Source organism: Carettochelys insculpta, chromosome 2 (assembly GCF_033958435.1).
Source record: "Carettochelys insculpta isolate YL-2023 chromosome 2, ASM3395843v1, whole genome shotgun sequence".
In the NCBI taxonomy this organism is placed as follows: Eukaryota; Metazoa; Chordata; order Testudines; family Carettochelyidae; genus Carettochelys; species Carettochelys insculpta.
The window spans coordinates 99,325,387-99,345,484 of NC_134138.1; the positions used below are offsets into that span (position 1 = coordinate 99,325,387).

At 43.9% G+C, this 20,098-nt stretch overlaps 1 protein-coding gene across 2 annotated transcripts in view; it reads right to left on the reverse strand.

Annotated features, from left to right (window-relative positions):
- CEP76 (centrosomal protein 76) overlaps positions 1 to 20,098 on the reverse strand; it is a 57,257-nt gene that overhangs the window by 6,942 nt on the left and 30,217 nt on the right. For both annotated transcript variants that reach the window (XM_074987486.1, XM_074987487.1), the window contains 2 exons: positions 15,460 to 15,793; positions 3,190 to 3,407 (listed from right to left, as the gene is read on the reverse strand). In XM_074987486.1, coding sequence (XP_074843587.1) covers positions 3,190 to 3,407; positions 15,460 to 15,793 — 552 coding nt within the window. The remainder of the gene's footprint in view (positions 1 to 3,189; positions 3,408 to 15,459; positions 15,794 to 20,098) is intronic.

Here is a 20,098-nt window from a genome sequence, read left to right on the forward strand (position 1 = left end):
GGAGGTAACTCCGCCCCTGACATACAGGGGATCCCGGCCCCGTCCGCACCGAGCTCGGCACACTCGAAGTCGGTGCCGCATGTGCGGTGTCCTTCGGTGCCGGCAGGCTGCGTGCCTGTGCGCTCTGCACCGCCGGTTTTCCGGGGGTCGGTGGTACCAGCGCTTGTTTAGCCACCGCCCTGCCTGCGGTGCGGGGCGGCTGGCTGATTATTGAAGGGTGAGCCGCTTGCACGTGGCTCTCCGTGCCGCTGCCGATCAGCTGTTGCTGCGGCTGGGGGCTGCTCGCTCCTCCCGTCCCGCTCATTGTTGCTGCCGGCAGGGATCGGGCTGGGGGGCATACAGGGCATTCCGGCGTCCACACCAAGCTCGGCACGCTCAAGGGCGGTGCCGCACGTGCGGTGTCCTCCAGTGCCGGCAGGCTACGTGCCTGCGCGCTCTGCACCGCCGGTTCCCCAGGGGTCGGTGCTGCTGCCCGCGGTGCCGCTGGTACCAGCGCTTGTTTAGCCGCCGCCCTGCCTGCGGTGCGGGGCGGCTGGCTGATTATCGGAGGCTGAGCTGCTTCCACGTGGCTCTCCGTGCCGCCACCGATCAGCTGTTGCTGCGGCTGGGGGCTGCTCACTCCTCCCGTCCCGCTCGCTGTTGCTGCCGGCAGGGATCGGGCTGGGGAGCATACAGGGGATTCCGGCCCCGTCCGCACCGAGCTCGGCACGCTCGAGGGCGATGCCGCATGTGCGGTGTCCTCCGGTGCCGGCAGGCTGCGTGCCTGCGCGCTCTGCACCGCCGGTTCCCCGGGGGTCGGTGCCGCTGCCTGCGGTGCCGCCGGTACCGGCGTTTGCTTAGCCGCCGCCCTGCCTGCGGTGCTGGGCGGCTGGCTGAGTATTGGAGGCTGAGCCGTTTCCACGTGGCTCTCCGTGCCGCCGCCGATCAGCTGTTGCTGCGGCTGGGGGCTGCTTGCTCCTCCCGTCCCGCTCACTGTTGCTGCCGGCAGGGATCGGGCTGGAGATACTTTCCTCCGTTTCTGCGCTGATGGAGTGAGGGAGGCAGCTTTCCTTTTAAGGGCCCCGGAGGGTCCCTCCTGCTGCGGCCGCTCCGGCGCTTCTGGCTGGAGGGCCTTATCAAGAAGCAGCATTTTTTTTTTTTTTTTCTCTTGTTTTAAAGCCTGAAGAGGACATTGTTGGTGAGTCTTTGAGTTTTTAAGTGGGTACTTAGCACCTTCTTTGTGCCGTTTTCCCCGTCCGATGGCCTGCCTTAGCAGGAGGGCTGATAGCCCTAGCTCCTGGCCTCCGGCGCTTGTTACTGGGACTGGCTGAGCTGTCCCTCTCCTAGCTTGTTCGTTGTTGGTTTTTTTTTTGTTTTTTTTTTTACAAAATAACAACCGGCTAGCTTATAGTAGCCTAAGTGCCTGAAAAAAACTTTAAGAAAAAACAGATAAAGTCGTTGAATACACTACTTGGCCTTAGCCTAGTTGGATTCCGTCTGCAGCCGACGGCGGTTAAGAGGAACTGGCGGGGACCGGATCGCGCACATGGCCGGGAGCGCGCGGGGGAGCGGCGCGCACCGGCGCATGCGCGGTCCGGCAGAAACTGCTTGGAAGATCCGATCTGCGGCGCCGGGCGAGCCCAACACCTAATGTGGAGCACCCACGGGGACACTCGAAGAAGAAGTAATCATAAGTAGCCAATATGGATTCACTGGGGCACGTCCTGCCTGACCAATCTGATTAGCTTCTATGACAAGGTAACTGGCTCTGTGGACATGGGGAAGTCAGTCAACATGACATACCTTGACTTCGGCAAAGCTTTTGATACAGTCTCCCACAACATGCTTGTCCATAAATTAAGGAAGTATGGATTGGATCCTGGGACTATAAGATGGACAGAAAGCTGGATTGACGTTTGGGCCCAACGGGTAGTGGTCAATGGCTCGATATTGGATGGCGGTCGGTTTCAAGTGGAGTGCCGCCAGGCTCGGTTCCAGGGCTGGTGTTGTTCAACATCTTTATTAATGACCTGGATGAGGGACTGGATTGCACCATCAGCAAGTTTGCAGATGACACAAAACTAGGGGGAGAGGTAGATACATTGGAGGGTAGAGAGAGAATCCAGAGTGACCTGGATAAATTGGAGGACTGGGCCAAAAGAAATCTGATGCTGTTCAACAAGGAGAAGTGTAGAGTGGTGCACCTGGGACAGAAGAATCCCAAGCACTGTTATAGACTGGTGACCGACTGGCTCAGCAGCAGTACAATGGAAAGGGACCTAGGGGTTATGGTGGATGAAAGGCTGGATATGAGTAAACAGTGTGCCCTTGTAGCCAAGAAGGCTAACAGCACACTAGGGTGCATTAGGAAGAGCATTTTGAGCAGATCTAGAGAAGTAGTTGTTCCCCTGTATTTGGCACTGGTGAGGCCACATCTGGAATACCGTGTCCAGTTTTGTGCCTCCTGGTATAAAAAGGATGTTGATGTACTGGAGCAGGTTCAGTGGAGGGCAACAAAAATGATCAAGGGGCTGGAACACAAGACCTATGAAGATAGGCTGAGGGATTTGGGCTTGTTTAGTTTACAGAAGAGAAAACTTACGGGTGATTTTAATAGCAGCCTTCAACTTCCTGAAGGGGAGCCCCAAAGAGGAGGGTGAGAAACTGTTCTCAGTGGTGTCAGATGGCAGAACAAGGAGTAATGGTCTGAAGTTGAAGAGGGAAAGGTGTAGGTTAAATATTAGAAAAAACTACTTCACCAGGAGGTTGGTGAAGCATTGTAATGTGTTGCCTAGTGGATTGTTCATCCCTCGAGGTTTTTAAGGCCTGGCTTGACAAGGTCCTGGCTGGGATGATGTAGTGGAGGTTGATTGTGCTTGAAGCAGGGGGCTGGATTAAATAACCTCCTGAGGTCCCTTCCAGCCCTATGATATCTATGCCATGTCAATCCACAGCACAGTGGAGACAAGGCCTTAGTTCGCACAGGCTACTAAATAGTTACTGCTGATCTGAGCTGGATTTGTGATTAGTGATATAGAAAGGGAAAAGCTCTGTATCCCATTTCCAGTTCATTAGGTTATTTTGTTTTCTTGTTAAATCACTTTCGGGTAAAATAATTTAGAATTATTTCAGCTTTAGCAATTACAAAATCTCACAATGCATTACATGTTTCTAAAACCTACTACTGCTATATTTACATCTTAATCTTACCGAAGGCATGTAGCAAATGCTCTCCTTGCATTTCTGTAAACAAAATGGATAGGGAATCCTTTAAATGTGTGACCATCAGGTACTGCTCTCCTTACAGCATCTTGAAACTCTTCATTTCCTGCAGAGATGCTTGTTGTACGTTCAAGCTCATAGGCTGCCAAGGCTGGTGACAAGAGATAGGATAGCTGGTCATCCCAAACTGTAGTAAGGCCAAGATCCTGTGGCATGAATCACAGAAGAAAAAGAGTACAGAACAGAATGGTTGATCTGAAGGTAGTAAATATGGTTAAAATTTTGTAGATTAAAAGGCACCTATTAAATTTGTGTGCTGAGATCACATCTTACCATGCTGACCAATACTGTCGCATTGTTTCCTTATACTCTCCTGCTGCTATCCATCTGCATCTCTTGTTTTATATTTAAAATATAAACTCTTTTGGGCAGGGCCTACATTTTTATTCTGTGTTTCTATGGGCTCTTCCGTTATTAAGGCTTCAAGGCCATACAATATTTCAAATAATAAATTAATAATAAATCTTTCAATAATCAGGCAATGTTGGCAATGAAAGGTTACAAAAATTATTACAAAAATGTGCCTTTGGCAGTAATTACACTGATACATAGATTTAGTTCCAGATGAGCTGCAAGTGGGATAAGTTTGTACTCAAAGGGAAATACGTTTTAGAGGCAGTGACTAGGTGAGGCTACAGTTCTGTTTCTACAGCAATGATGAGATATAAATTCCTGGCAACAACAGACTGAAAAAAATTGTATATTCTGTTTTTTTTTTCATAGCTCCGAACTGTAAATTAGCAGAGTACAAATGAAGAAAAAAGAAAGGCAGGACAAAAATAAATCCAAATGACCTAATTACAAAGTAATTTTTGAACAAAGTCAAGATTCGCTTTCTTAGTATGAGTGTAAAAAAGAGTGAGGCAAATCCCACAGCAAGATTCACTTAAAAATAGTATTTCTATTGTTCCAGTAAAAATAATTTCCTAAGGGAATGAATGGACTGCGAAGCCGGTTTTTAAAAAAATACAGAAATGTCAGTTATATAAGTGGGAAAAATCACTACAAAAATACAGTATTGTACATGATCTTTATTTGTTCTATATGACAGTGTCTTGTTTGTCTAATCTATTACAGAGATTAGAAGGAGTGTTTGGTGCACAGCACTGGGCTTCAAACTAGGTCCACCAACTGCTTCTTCTGCAGCAAATATTTACAGCCAGGGGTTATGAATAGTAAGTCTCAAGCTTTACATAAAAGGAAGCAGTATGGATTAGCTGTATCCTCATCGACTTGGTTTGTGATCATCTCAGATAAGATTTGTGGGCTGGCTCTAGTTCAGTACAAGAATGAGGTAATGCCAAAACACTTTTGTCAGGAGTGGTGTGCACTTTCTAGAGAAAGTGGCTCAATAGCATTCCTCTCTCAGAACAGCAAAAGTCAAAAAATGGTCCAATATACTACTTGGGGATACCATTAAAATGAGATTAATATATGGTTTTGGATATATGTGAACCTGAATTTGAGAAATAAGGTGAAACAGAAAGAGATACTGATGAGTATGCTCACAACTACTGTGGAAGAAATGGTTACTTGCTGTAACTATGGTTCTTTGAGATGATTCAATGTGTATTCCACTTAAGTGCATAAGTGCACAGTGCTCTAAACCTGGAGCCAGAGAATTTTACCTAGCAGTACTTGTATAGGGTCAGTGCATGCACACTGTGGCTGGGTCTACACTAGAGAGTTTTGTCAACAGAAGGGAGCTTCTGCCGACATAACTCAGGGATCGTCTACACACAGAGCATTCTGTCAACAGATACTTGACAGAACTCTGCGTTTGCCTCAACAGTATTATCCCTTAAAAATTTGAAGCATAACCATCTGGTGACAGAGTGCTGTCGACAGAAGTGTGATGTGGACCCTTCCATTGACAGAGAGGGCTTCCAGTTGCCGAGCAGCGCTCTTTGCAGAGCTGCCATTTTGCCTTCTGGCACCAGAGGGCAGTGCAGTCTGGCAGTGCTCTGTCGATGGAGCAAGTTGTGCGTAGATGCAATCTGTTGACAAAGGTTCTGTTGAGATTTCCGGGTCGAAAGTACCTTCTGTTGACAGATGCTTCTAGTGGAGACCTAGCCTGTGGGTATAGCTCCTCCCCTTTCTATATGAGACAGGACAACTACATACCCCTTGGTTTCTTTTCACCAAATACCCAAAGATTAGACTCTGATACAGGTGGCACAGAGAATGGATTATGGAATACATATCTACTTCACAGCTCCAAAAAATCATGAGTTTCTGAGTCACTATAGGGGCTCGTCTGCATACTTGGCTTAATCTAATTCTTGACCTTCCCCCCCCACCCCTCCACTCTCTGATTTGCTCACCTTGATCATTTTTTTCTGATTTGTCCTCCTTGATTACTGTTTTTGGTTCTCTGTGCCTTAAATATTCAGTCTGTTCTGGTATGGCTATGGGCTGAAGAAGTGGGTCTGTCCCACAAAAGCTCACCTAATAAATTATTTTGCTAGTCTTTAAAGTGCTACTTGACTGCTTTTTGTTTTGATAGTATATAGACTAGCACAGCTCCCTCTCTGTTACCATCCAAAAATCAGTTACCATAAGTAACCATTTCTTCACACAGTGGTTATAAGTAAACTAATCAGTATCTTTTAAAATAAGTACCAGTCCCTTCTCTTCTTCAAGTACTGTAGATGCAGCCACATATTCAAATTAGGTCACTCAAAAGCAGTATCCACAGAACATGGGGCTCTAACTCTACTTAAAGAAAGACTACCCTCCCAAAGTTTGCATCTGCTCCAGATGCTACACTAATAGCATAATGATTCATAAATGTGTTTCGATGGGGCAGCCCTGCAAATAGCCAATAGAGAGACTTCACTTAAGAACATTGTTGATGTAGCTTATGATCGCATAAAATAAGCTTGCAGATGTAAAGGGGGAACAGCTGAAGCCATTTTATATGCAGTCTTGATGCAGGAAGGTCACCCACTTAGAGATATCTGGAGGAGACTGGTAGTCCCTGCACATGGGCTATGTATGACACAAACAGATCAGGAGAAGCCAAATATGTTTTGTCCTGTCCAGTACAAGGCCAGACATTGTCTGACATCCAATGCGTGAAGTTGCTGCTCCTCTGAATATGAATACAGTTTATACAAACAAATAGCCCATAGGCTATTAAACCATGTGGTTTCAATAATCCTAAGAGACCACTTTGGAAACAGCCATGTCATGACATTGTCTTTGAGCAACTAGGTGTAAGGAGGGTCTGTCATTAAAGCCTACAACTCTCACTCTCTCTTTGCAGGTATTATGACTAGAAGGAATGCATCTTTTTGACATAAGAGAATGACAGAGGCTAGAATTAAAGTTCCATGACAGCCCCTAAGTCAGTTTTAAGGTACTACAAGAGAGCCAGTTCCCTTCCTGCAGAGGGAGACAGAGGATTCCTTTCTAGAGTCTCACCACCATGGCACTGGCAAACACCCATCTCCCAAGAATAGGTAGATGAAAGGCTAAGCCTGCTGCTAAGTGCACCCTAATGGAGGTAAAGGTAAAACCTGATGATTGAAGATGCTGCAAACACTCCAGAAAGGCTTGGATACTAATCAGCATCAGACAACGAATGCACTAAAAATACTCCCAATTTGCCAAGTAAACCATCCTGAGTAGAACCTGTTGAACAGTTTCCAAACATCATTATTTTACCTCAGTTAACCACAGAGCAGCCAAGTGCTGAGATGCAGGAAACAGCCTGGGATGAAAAGTGTGACCATGGTTCTGTATCCAGAGGTCAGGATGGAAAGAAAGGAATGTGGTAGGCTGCAAAGACATACAAGACAGTCAAAGCCAGCATTGCCTTGGACATGCCAGGAAAATGAGGATGAGCTCAGCCCAATCCACTTTCAGCTTGAAGATGACTGAGATCACAGGAAACCTGTGCAAGAAAGCCAATCACTAGCTGAGATGAAAGATATCAGGGAGCCCGAACTAAGGGCCCCTCAAGAGCAGAACAGACGGCATTTCCTGTTATCCCTTCTAATGAACAGGTGGATCACCAGAATGCCCCATGCTGCAACAGATGACTTGCAGAACCCTAGGCTTCAGGGACCACTTGAGGTTCAGGAAAAAGCTCTAAACCTTCACTGACCTCCATATGTACTCCTCCATTCTACAAGAGAATCATTAGGGATGAAAGTTCTGGTTGGTAAGGACTGGGAAAATAAAATGACTTGACATACATTCCCCTGAGCCATCACAAATGAAAGAAATCCAGGATCAAACAAAGGGAGGTGGACCAACCTGTCCAACAGATGAAGAATTGGACAGTGAACAGTCCTGAGCCATAGCTGAAGAAGGCAAAGGTGCAATCTTGTGAACTGAACCATCTGCATGCCTGCATAACTGTAGCTTAAGAACATAAAGGTACATATGAACTGTTGTGAAAGGTTGAGACTGCAGACTGACCAAGACAAAGACCTCATCTTAAGGGAAGATTGGCACGGTGGATATCAATCCCAAGGGGGTCGATTTAGCGGGTCTTGTTATCTCTAGTACTCCACCAGAATGAAAAGCGTAAGGGGCATTGATGGGAAATCTTTTTCATTGAATCCCTGCAGTGGGCACACCACAATAACTTGCTCCAAAGTTCACTGACTCCAGCTACACTATTCATGAAGTTAGAGCTGTGTATCTTAGTTTGACATTGCCCCATAGTGCAGACCAGGACAAAGGCAGTGCATTGTCTAGAAATGGCAGGTTGGCAGAAATGCTCTTGAACTCTTAACATCTATTAGGGTCCAATGAACTGGATTTTTTGAGTGAGAGATTGTTATATTTAGACTGCACAGAGCTCTGTCTTTAGCCATGAGCAATAATTAGGAACTGAGGAGGGAGACTGGGTAGTACCACCTCATGTAGCCAGAGGAGGGGCTATGGCCAGAAGGCAGATGCCTCTAAAGGTACTGGTCTACATGGCTTCATCTCCTCTAAGAACTAGAATCTTTCTATATCATAGCTCTGCACTGGTGAAGTGTAACAAAGAGTTTTTCTAATGTTAAGAGAGAGATGAACCTAAGAGGGGCTTACGCCCCACGAGGTTCTATGTGAAACAAGCTGCAAATTTTAGTAAATATTAGCCAAATTTTACAAAAATGAATAAGACGACTTAGGCTATGTCTACACTATATGATAAAGTCACATTTCAGGCAGTTAGCTCGATTTTATAATGTCGCTGTCTTTACTGTAAGTACCGTTAGGTCAATTTAGGCAGTGCTAAGGTGCTAACACTGTGAGAAGCAACTTGATGTAGCATGAAGTTCAAATTTAAAAGTTAGAATTACACCTAGTGTGGAAACACCATGTCTTTTAATAGACTTTATTAGCCTCCAGAGGTGTCCCGTATGTATCCCACAATGCTCCACAGTCACCCACTCTGGACACTTCCATCTCTGCTGCTCTCCAGGTGAGCAGGAATTAGGTAACAGAAAGTCCGCAAATTTGAATTCAGCAGCAGGAAGCCCATAGCTGTGGGGTCATGCTTGCACGAGAGCCTGAGAAACATTTTTCTTTCTTTGCTAGCGGCGTGGTAAGCACATCTACCATTAAAAATAGTCCCACACCCACAGAGTTCATGGTACTGTGTCTACCTCTACAAGCTGATCACTTGGATTTGTTTTTCAGCGCTGGTGCATCCTATCCCACCACATCACGTGGCAGCTAGGCTGTTGCAGGGGTTGTGCTTGTATGAGAGGCCAAGAAACTTCTTTTCTGTGGTTTACATTTGTGCAAGGCCTCTTCCTTCGTCCCCCACAGGCACCATGCAGTCGGGGTCTTTTGTGCACGCAACCACATCACATGGCTAGCTCCCAACCCAATAGAAGGACATGCCTGCTGTTCAGTGCAGACCATGCTGCCAGGAAGCATCATGTCCTGACTTGCATGTGGTGAGGGCTCCAACGGCAGGAAAGATCTTCAGGGGCTTGCTGCCACTGGGAGGAAGTCTGCTCCAGCACCAAAGATTTTTGGGGGGGCTTGCTGCCGCCAGGGGGTAAGTCTCCCCCGGTGGCTAAGATTTTCAGGGGCTTGCTGTCACTGGGGGGGGCAGGAGGAGGAAGTCTCCCCAGATGCCAAAGGTTTTTGGGGGCTTTCACACACCCCCAACCTGAGCAACATTGAAGGGATCATCTCTATTGGCCTTTCAGCCACTGATCCCCGAAACCACCCCCACATGGGAAGACAGGGGCCAACCCCCTTGCCTGAGCAACACTGCTTGTTGAAATTTGGCAAGCCCCATCTCCCATGTTGGACAACTCTGTGTAGTGTAGTGAGAAGCCAAATGTTTTTTTCCTAACCTTTTCTATCCTCTTTCTTCAAGCTTTGGCAAATTCCTTAAGATGAGGAAAGTGGCTGGAGGGCCCGTTGAGATATGGTGACATCACATACCCACAACCACTTGCAGGGCATTTTTTTTTACTATGCTGCACCAGCAAAAATACCCAGAATGCTACTGGGCTGAGGGAACTGTGGGATAGGTTCCCACAATGCATTGCTGCAACAGTTGGTGTTTCTTGATTGTGTGTGGAAGAATCTGAGCCGTCCTTTGTAGGTGACAAATCTGAGGAACTGTCCCACATTGAAGTGTCAGTAGAAGAGGTTTTGGAACTAATTGATAAACTAAACAGTAACAAGTCTCCAGGACCAGATGGCATTCGCCCAAGGGTTCTGAAAGAACTCAAATGTGCAATTGCAGAGCTATTAATGATGGTTTGTAACCTATCCTTTAAATCAGCTTCGGTACCCAGTGACTGGAAGACAGCTAATATAACACCAATATTTAAAAAGGGCTCTAGAGGAGACCCTGGCAATTACAGACCGGTAAGTCTAACGTCAGTACCGGGCAAATTAGTAAACACAATAGTAAAGAATAAAATTGTCAGACATGTAGAAGAACACGATTTGTTGGGCAAAAGTCAGCATGGTTTCTGTAGAGGGAAGTCGTGTCTTACTAATCTATTAGAGTTCTTTGAAGGGGTTAACAAACATGCAGACGGGGGGATCCAGTGGACATAATATACTTAGATTTCCAGAAAGCCTTTGACAAGGTCCCTCACCAAAGGCTCTTATGTAAATTAGGTGGTCATGGGATAGGAGCAAAGATCCTTTCATGGATTGGGAACTGGTTAAAAGACAGGAAACAAAGGGTTGGAATAAATGGTAAATTTTCACAATGGAGGGGGGGTAACTAGTGGTGTTCCCCGAGGGTCAGTCCCGGGACCAATCCTGTTCAACTTGTTCATCAGTGGTTTAGAGAAAGGGGTAAGCAGTGAGGTGGCAAAGTTTGCAGATGATACCAAGCTGTTCAGGATAGTCAAAACCAAAGTAGATTGTGAAGAACTTCAAAAGATCTCAGCAAACTGAGTGACTGGGCAGCAAAATGGCAGATGAAATTTAATGTGGGTAAATGTAAGGTAATGCACATTGGGGAAAAATAACCCCAATTATACATACAATGTGATAAGAGCAAATTTAGACACAACAGATCAGGAAAGGGATCTTGGAATTATAGTGGATAGTTCTCTGAAAACATCCACGCTGTGTGCAGCGGCAGTCAGTAAATCAAATAGGATGTTAGGAATTATTAAAAAAGGGATAGAGAATAAGACAAAGAATATCATACTTCCCCTATATAAAACTATGGTATGGCCACATCTTGAGTACTGCGTGCAGATTTGGTCTCCTCACCTCAAAAAAGATATACTGGCATTAGAAAAAGTTCAGAAAAGGGCAACTAAAGCGATCAAGGGTTTGGAAAAGGTCCCATATGAGGAGAGGCTAGAGAGACTGGGACTTTTCAGTCTAGAAAAGAGGAGACTGAGGGTCGATATGATAGAGGTATATAAAATCATGAATGGTGTGGAGAAAGTGAATATTAAAAAGTTATTTACTTGTTCCTATAATATAAGAACTAGAGGACACCAAATGAAATTAATGGGTAGTAGGTTCAAAACTAATAAAAGAAAATTTTTCTTCACACAGTGCACAGTCAACCTGTGAAACTCCTTGCCGGAGGAGGCTGTGAAGGCCAGCACTCTAACAGAGTTTAAAAAAGAACTTGATAAATTTTTGGAGGTTAGGTCCATAAATGGCTATTAGCCAAGGGTATAGTATGGTGCCCCTAGCCTTTAGTCAAAGGCTGGAGACAGATGGCAGGAGACAAATTGCTTGATTATTGTCTTCGGTTCACCTCCTCTGGGGCACCTGGCACTGGCCACTGTTGGCAGACAGGATACTGGGCTAGATGGACCTTTGGTCTGACCCAGTATGGCCGTTCTTATGTAAATATGTCGACTTTACGAGGAATTTGTAGGGAAGTGAGGATATTCAAATTCGAATTTATAATACCCAGCATTAGAAAATTGATTTTAATAAATTCATACTTATCTCATAGTGTAGACTTAGCCTTACATACATCATAAAGACTGATCCCAAGTCTTTAACAGATACTTAAAGATTAACCCAATTAAATTAGCATTTCTTCATTTACACCTTGCATTTTCTTTAAAATGGCTTCTTCACACCCAGTGCAGAAAAGCATCAACTCAAGCACATTACTGCACTAAAATAAATCAGTTAAACAGAAGAAGGGATAAATTTCTTGGAAAGTGTTAAGGTATTTTTAATCTTGCATAAAACCACATGCCCCAAAAGACTTCCACTATATAGACATATGCTAGGAAACTAACACAGCAAGTCACAGACTATGCAGAAAGTTCTTGGTCTGCAATGATCACAATTTCTATTTGAGAAGGTGGGAAAAGCTACTGGGGCTGGGGGGAGCAGTTCTAGATTGGATGTTAACAAACAGGGAGGAACCAGTTGAGAATTTGAGAGTGAAAGACAGCTTAGGAGAAAGTGACCATGAAATCACAGAGATCATGATTCCAAGAAACGGTGAAAGGGAGAACAGCGAAATAGAGACAATGGATTTCAGGAAGGCAGATTTTGGTAAACTCAGAGAGCTGACAGCTAAGGTCCCTTGGGAAGCCAGACTAAGGAAAAACAACTGAAGACAGTTGGCAGTTTTTCAAAGGGGCATTATTAAGGGCCCAAAAAGAAGCTATATTGCTGCATAGTAAGATACAAAATATGGTAAAAGCCCATCTTGGCTTAGCCAGGAGATCTAGCAGGATCTCAAAATCAAAAAGGAGTTATATAAACATTAGAAAATTAGGAGAAATTACAAAAGATGGCTATAAGCAAAACAATACATGTATGCAGGGCCAAGATTAGAAAGGCAAAGGCACAAAATGAGTTCAAACTAGCTAGAGACATACAGGGTAACAAGAAGAAATTCTATAAATATATCAGAAACAAGCGGAAGACCAAGGACAAGATAGGTCCACTATTCAGTGAGGAGAGAGAAACAGTATCCAGAAACTTGGAAACAGCAGAGATGCTTAATGACTTCTTGGTTTCGGTCTTCACCAAGAAGCCTGATGAAGAAATGCCTAACATAGTGAATGCTAGTGGGAAGGGGGTAGGTTTAGAACAGCGGTTCTCAACCTTTTTGAGATGGGGACCCATTTTGACAATTCAGTAAGACCTTGTGACCCAAGACAATTCAAAATAGTGCTGGGGGGGAGGTTCTCTTCCTCAGGTTCTCCCCTGTGAAAAATGCACACCCCCACTTCCCCCCGGCTTAAATCCCTCTTAGCCCCAAACCACCACCACCACCACCAACCTCACGTAAGCACCATTCACTGCAGTTTCTGCTCCTTTGCTGAGCTGCTGCTGTCTCCTCTGCACGGCTCCCCTTCCTACTCCCTTTCCCCACCTACAGTGTGGGCACTTTCCTGCCTTGCCATGCTGAAATAGGACTCAGTTTAACTGGCCTAATGGCCAGGTCCCTCTTGCCAGCTGTTAAACCAATTACATTGAGTTCCATTTCAGCAAGGCAGGGACTGGGAGCTAGACAAGTGAGCAGCGGCAGGAGCCACAAATTCTTCCTTAAAGAGCCACATGCGGCTTGGAGCCGTCCAGCTAGCAACCCTTAGAAAATCTAAAGGAGACCCACGTTTGGGTCCCAACCCATAAACTGGGAATCCCTGGTTTAGAGAATAAAATAAAAAAAGAACAAGTTAAAAATTTAGTCATACTGGCATCAGATTTCATTTATATGGTTGTTTCAAGGTCAGTGCAAGGTCACTCATCTGACTAACCCTCATCCTTCATTCAGGCTTGGGACTGGCATGGAACCTCTAGAGGCTTCATGGCGGAGTTGCAGAATGAACGACAAATGAAAAATCAACACCCTGGTGTTTGGCATAATGGACGGTTTGAATAGGAGAGGCAGACCACACAAAGAATGGGTAGATGATATAGTAGATTGGTGCGGAGCTAGTCTACGGAAACTAAGACACTCCGCACTAGACAGGGAAAGGTGGAAAGAAATAATGATAGAGGCACCAGACAACAATGGGTGCTGAGCCTATGGTTGTTGATGATGAAGTTAAAATTATTTAAAAAAAATAAATGTCTGCAAGTCACCAGAGCTTGATTAAATGCATCCTAGAATACTCAAGGAGCTGAAAGTGGTTGTATCAGAACCTTTAGCTATCACCTTTGAAAAGTCCTCCAAGTCAGGAGAGATTCCTGAAGACTGGAAAAGGGCAAATATAGTACACATCCATTAAAAGGGGAAAAATAACTAGCCAGGAAACTACAGACCAGTCAGTTTGACTTTTGTGCTGAGAAAGATAACGGAGTAAGTAATCAAGGAATTCATCTGAAGACACCTGGAAGAAAATAAGGTGATAAGTTAAGAGCCAACATGGATTTTTGAAGACCAAATTATGTCACATGAATCTGATAGCTTTCTTTGACAAGTTTTGTGGATAAGGGAGAAGCCGTGGATGTGGTATACCTAGACTTTAGTAAGGCATTGGATATAGTCTTGCATGACCTTCTTATCAATAAACTAGTCAAGTACAACTTAGATGGGGCTCCTGTAAGGGGGTGCATAACTGGCTGGATAACTGTTCTCAGAGAGTAGTTACTAATGGTTCACAGTCATGCTAACAAGTGGGGTGCAGCAGGGGTCTGTTTTGGGACCAGTTCTATTCAGTATCTTCATCAACAATTTAGATATTGGCATAAGGAGTACACTTATGAAGTTTGCAGATGATACCAGCTGGGAGGGGTTGCAACTGCTTTGGAGGACAGAGTCAGAATTCAAAATGATCTGGACAAACTAGAAAAATGGTCTGAGGGAAACAGGAGGAAGTTTAATATGGACAAATACAAAGTACTCCACTTAAGAAGGAACAATGGGAAGCGACTATCTAGGAAGGAGTATTGAGGAACGGGATTTAGGGGTCATAGAGACCATAAGCTAAATATGAGTCAACAGCTGTTGCAAAAAAAGCAAACATGATTCTGGGATGCATTAACAGGAGTGTTGAGAGCAAGACACAGGAAGTCATTCTTCTGTTTTACTCAGTGCTTATTAGGCGTCAGTTGGAATACTGTGCCCAGTTCTGGGCAACACATTTCAAGAAAGAGGTGGAGAAACTGGAGAAGGTCCAGAGCATGATTAAACCAGAATGATTAAAGTTCTAGAGAACATGAGCTATGAGGGAAGAATGAAAGAACTGGGCTTGTTTAGTTTAGAAAAGAGAAGACTCAGAGGAGACATGATAGCGGTTTTCAAGTACCTAAAAGAGTGTTAACGAGGAGGGAGAAATATTTATCTCCTTGAACTCTGAGGATAGGACAAGGGGCAATGAGCTTAAACTGCTGCAAGGGAGGTTTAGATTGGATATTAGGAAAAACTTCCTAACTTTCAGGGTAGTTAAACACTGGAATAAATTGCCTACAAGGTTGTGAAATTCCTATCACTAGCAATATTTAAGAGCAGCTTAGACAGACATCCATCGGGGATGGTCTAGACCATGCTTGGTGCTACTGTGAGGGTAAGGGTCCCTTCTAGTTCTAATGTTCTATGATTCTATTAGAATGATTAAAATAAACAAAATTTGAAATTGCTTGATGAAATCTTCTCCAGCAGTTTCTTTCAGTCGCACATATTGAACAGTGGTGACTGCTGGGAGCATGTATTGCAAAAACAGAAAAAGTTCCTCAAATCAAAACACCTGCCTCCAAACTTTTGGACAAATAGATACTCAAAACCTCATCTCTCATCTGTTTGATATAGCAGTGAAAAACAAAGAATACTACCTTCCTATGTTCAGATACCAGTATTCTCAGCTGTAATTCTATCTCATTGCTTATTGCTGCAGCATCTATTGTAGAAGCACAAAGTGGGGGGAAAGGAGGAAGTGAAGTTGTAGCCCCTGGAGAACACACAGATTTGATTGCTTCTCCACTCATTGGTTTCCATTTGGATTCATCATGCAAGTCAAACACACAGACTTCCACTGCATCAGAAGGCTGGCAATTCCCCAAGAACTTCTGATGATTGAAGACACATCCTACTGTTCGATAAGGATACATTGGCTTGGGTTGTTCAACAAGTGGAGGGTCATCAGGATTGACAGGATTGTGAATGTACCTGAAAAATCAGAAGGTGTGCTATTAAGAAATTATTAAGCATTATTTTAAAGTCAATACATGTTTACTTTTTGGGAGGAGTTATAAATATGTAGCAGCACAGATAGAGACTGTTTCATCATGAAATAACTTAGCATCACATATTCGTTTTCTTAATAGAATTGAAATTGTCTTTTTATTTTTATTTTATTTTATTTTAAAAATGTAAGGAAACGGAACTAGGAGTAAAATAATATTTTTCTTTTAATCTTGAGAAGCAGCTCATTTTGATCCTTAGAAATCAAGCATGATTACTCAACTACCCAACTGATGGCAATTAAAATGAACTTTTTCAATATGAACAGTTACTTCCCTCTTACCATTAGATTTTCAAAGAAATACAGTTTCACATTACAAAACATCAGACAGTGTGTTTATCAAAAGGAAATATAGAACTGCAAAGTCATTTTCAAAGTTGGACAGTAATCAGTCCCTTTCACAAAACTGGAAGTCCTTATTCTTCAAATTCATGATCATGTGGAGTTATTCATGTCCTACCTTTTATTTCAACAAAACCAACATAATTTGAAACAACACTGTATACAAAATACAACACTTAATATTCTTACATAAGCAGTACTTTTCAGCTACCAGTGTTGGAAATATTAAGTTCCTAGCTTTGACAATGGGAATCAAAGACATTTTAAAGTCATTATAGTATTGTAAGGTGCTTTTAAAGACCTTTTGCAGTTCTTCTCGGATGCACTTTATATAATTTTAGATTAATAGCTGGGATGAGCACATTGACTAAACAGCCATCATTCAAAAGTGGTACATTATTTTTAGAATGTTTTGCTTAAAGAGGTACACTTAAATACTGCAGGACCAGCAGTTGGCCTACTTTCCTAACTTGATGCTACTTGCAAAGTCTTTCAAATTCTCATTTTAAAAATAAACTCAACACTTCTTGCTCAGTAAATTTAAAATAAAGAGAGAATCTCCTCCGGCTCACCAACAAAAACAAACTCAACTATACTGTGCTGTGAAGGGGTATGCCCCCTACAGGATCTGAAAGGGCTAACGTACACATGGGAGGCCTAGTAGATTAACTGGCTGCACCCGGAGAGAAAGCCAGGCTCAAGAGATCATGAAGCCCAGTTGGGGAGCAGCAGGCTGAAGACAGAAACTTTCTAACAGAAAGGGGCTGCAGAGAAAGCATCCCCAGTCACTTTCAGGAACAAAGAGGTGGTGATGAGGAAGCCTATGGAGAGAATAAGCCCTGGGATGCTAGCCAGGAAAGAAGGTTCAACCTTGAGAAGTAGCAAGGCAGCAAGACTAGGTAAGAAGGCAAACAGAGAGGAGTGGGACTGCTGATGGTTATAGTGCCCCTGTGCAGGAACCCAGTGTAGTTGGAGGGCTTGAGTTCCCCTGCTAGCCACTGATCAACTGTTATGAGCAGAGAGTTGGGTTAAAGGATATAAGACAATTTTACATCTGACTTTTTCTTTTCCCCCTTGTTATTCAGAGGACAGAGGTACAGAAGAGAAAACAATGTAATGACAAAAGGATCATCAGCAAAGAGTGCCAGACAAAGAGAAGGCTGCTACTTTGTGAATACATGCTCCTTTGGTAAGTGAACCAATTCACAGGGGCCTACCAAAGGACAGTGTACATGTGCCCCTTTTTGTTCTGCAGAGGTATTACCATCAACCATTCCAGCAGTTGTGCACTCTCTTAACTGCACTACTATGATGCAATTAAAAATTATCTAATGGAAAATTACAAAACTACACAGAAAACACATTTTCAAAAATTTAATTAAAAACAAGGAAAGCATTACCTGAAAGTGTAGTGGGGGACAGTGAGCTAATAACCTGCTCCCATAAAAACAGACACTCTTATAGTTTGCTACATTGGTTAATTCGACAAACTCAATCCCAATGATCTAGAAGATGATCATGGCATGACGTGGCCAATTCCACAAGGAAGCTACTGTGTTGATGACTTTCCTTTCTTCTAAATCCATAACTGAAACTGGTACATGGAATGTTGCAGACACTACATAAGCCCAATACAGTGGTCCAACTAACAAAATAAATGGACAGATATAAACTAAATACGAGCAGAAGGCAAATGAAAACAGGTAAAGGAAACTTTCACTAAAACTTGTGAAGAACTGCTGACATTCAGGAAGAAACATCACAACAAATGGTTATCTGAGGATATATTGTAGAAAACAGATGGCCCAAAATTAAATAAACTAAAATCAAGCAAGAACAAGAACACAACATAAGCTGTGGCCACGCTACCCCTCCTTTTCAGAAGGGGCATATTAATGAGGTATTTCGGAAGATGCTAACAAGGCACTGGCATGAATATGCAGCACCTCATTAGCATAGTAGCAGCCATGTGCGATTCAAAATTGCTGCTTTTGGAACACATGCCGCCATGTAGATGGGGGCCTTTTGAAAGATCCCCTGACTTCGAAAGCCTCTTATTCCTGAAACCAAATTGGAAGAACAGGCTTTCAATGCGGGCAGAATGCGTTCTAAAAGCGGCACTTTTGAATTGCATGTGGCTGCCATTATGCTAATGAGGTGCTGCATATTCACACCAGTGCCTCATTAGCATCCTCTGAACTGCCTCATTAAATGCCCCTTCTGCAAGGGAAGGGTAGTGTAGCCACAGCCATAGTGACCCAAGAAGAAATATGCTGTAAAGAACAAAAGGTGGCCAAAAAAAAAAAAAGAGTACTAGGAAAGAAAAATGAAGCTTTATAGATAAAATGGCAACAAATGCACAGACCAGTGCTCAGCAACCTTTATCATCTCGGCCGTGTTTACACGTGCCCCAAACTTCAAAATGGCCACGCAAATGGCCATTTCGAAGTTTACTAATGAAGCGCTGAAATGCATATTCAGCACTTCATTAGCATGCGGGTGGCCACGGCACTTCGCAATTGACGCGCCTCACCGCCGCGCGTCGCGTCTTCGAAAGGACCCCGCCTACTTCGAAGTCCCCTTATTCCCATGAGCAGATGGGAACAAGGGGACTTCGAAGTAGGCGGGGTCCTTTCGAAAAGGAGCCCCGTCTGGACAAGACGCGCGACGGCGAGGCGCGTCAATTGCGAAGTGCCGCGGCCGCCCGCATGCTAATGAAGTGCTGAATGGCCATTTGTGTGGCCATTTCGAAGTTTGGGACACGTGTAGACGTAGCCCTCATAGCACACTTCAGCACTCATTATAATTTCATGGCACACTCAATACATATAACACAATGCCTTCTCCCTCCGCGAGACCCAGGCACCCCCAGCCACCTCCCTTGCTCTAACTCAATGCCCTCTTCCTCCCCCAGACCCAGGCACCTTCAGGAAGCATCCCCTGGCCCTAACTCAATGCCCTCCCCCACCTCCAGAACCAGGCACCCCCCAAGCTCACTACTATATTGCAATCCCCCAACCCTCCCCGAGAGCTATGCACCCCCAGTACCCCTGCATTCTAACTCAGTGCCAGCGACTCACCAGAGCTGCTGCCACTGCTACTGCTGTCCCAGAGCCACTGCCATGCACTTCTCCCACCAAGCAGTGGGGCGTGTGCTTAGAGCAGTGGATGGTGCTCCTGGCTTCCAGCTCTGAGGCACACTAAGCACTGCTTCACATCACAACAGCATGCCATGGCACACCAGTAGAGGAGCACTGGCATAGACTAATGAGTCCAAAATATCATGAAGACACCATTAAACATAATTAGATAGTTGTCAGAAAGAAAAACAAAAACCAACTGATCTGTTCATGACAGCGAAGGCAACTTAAAAATAAAGACCAAAAAAGAACTAAATACATGGAGGAAGTAACTGAGTCAGCAGCTAAATAGTAAACAGTGGCCAATCTCCCAAGTATAGAAGAACAAGAAATAGATGAATTAGGATACATCAGGAGAGTACAAGAAGAAAGGACAGCTGATCAGTTAAAAGTGGAAAGGCACCAAGTCTGGATAACACTCCAGTGGAGATCCTCAGGGGAGACTTGATGAACATGATAGATATTTTGATGGGCTAACTATAAAAGATAAATAAAGAAGAAAAAAATATGAAATAAGTAAAAAGGGTCTTGTACGGATGCTTCCAAAGAAAGGAGGGTTCTGTCAGTGTAAAAACAGGAAGGACATGCAACTACTGTCTAACCCAGGTAAGGTATTCATACTTATTCTAGACAGAATTAAGAAAATTGTAGATTCAAGTTTATGATAAGAACAGGCAACAGTTGTCAAGAAAAATCATATATAGATCAAATAGTAACCCTATGTATTATCATAGAATTGATCAAATG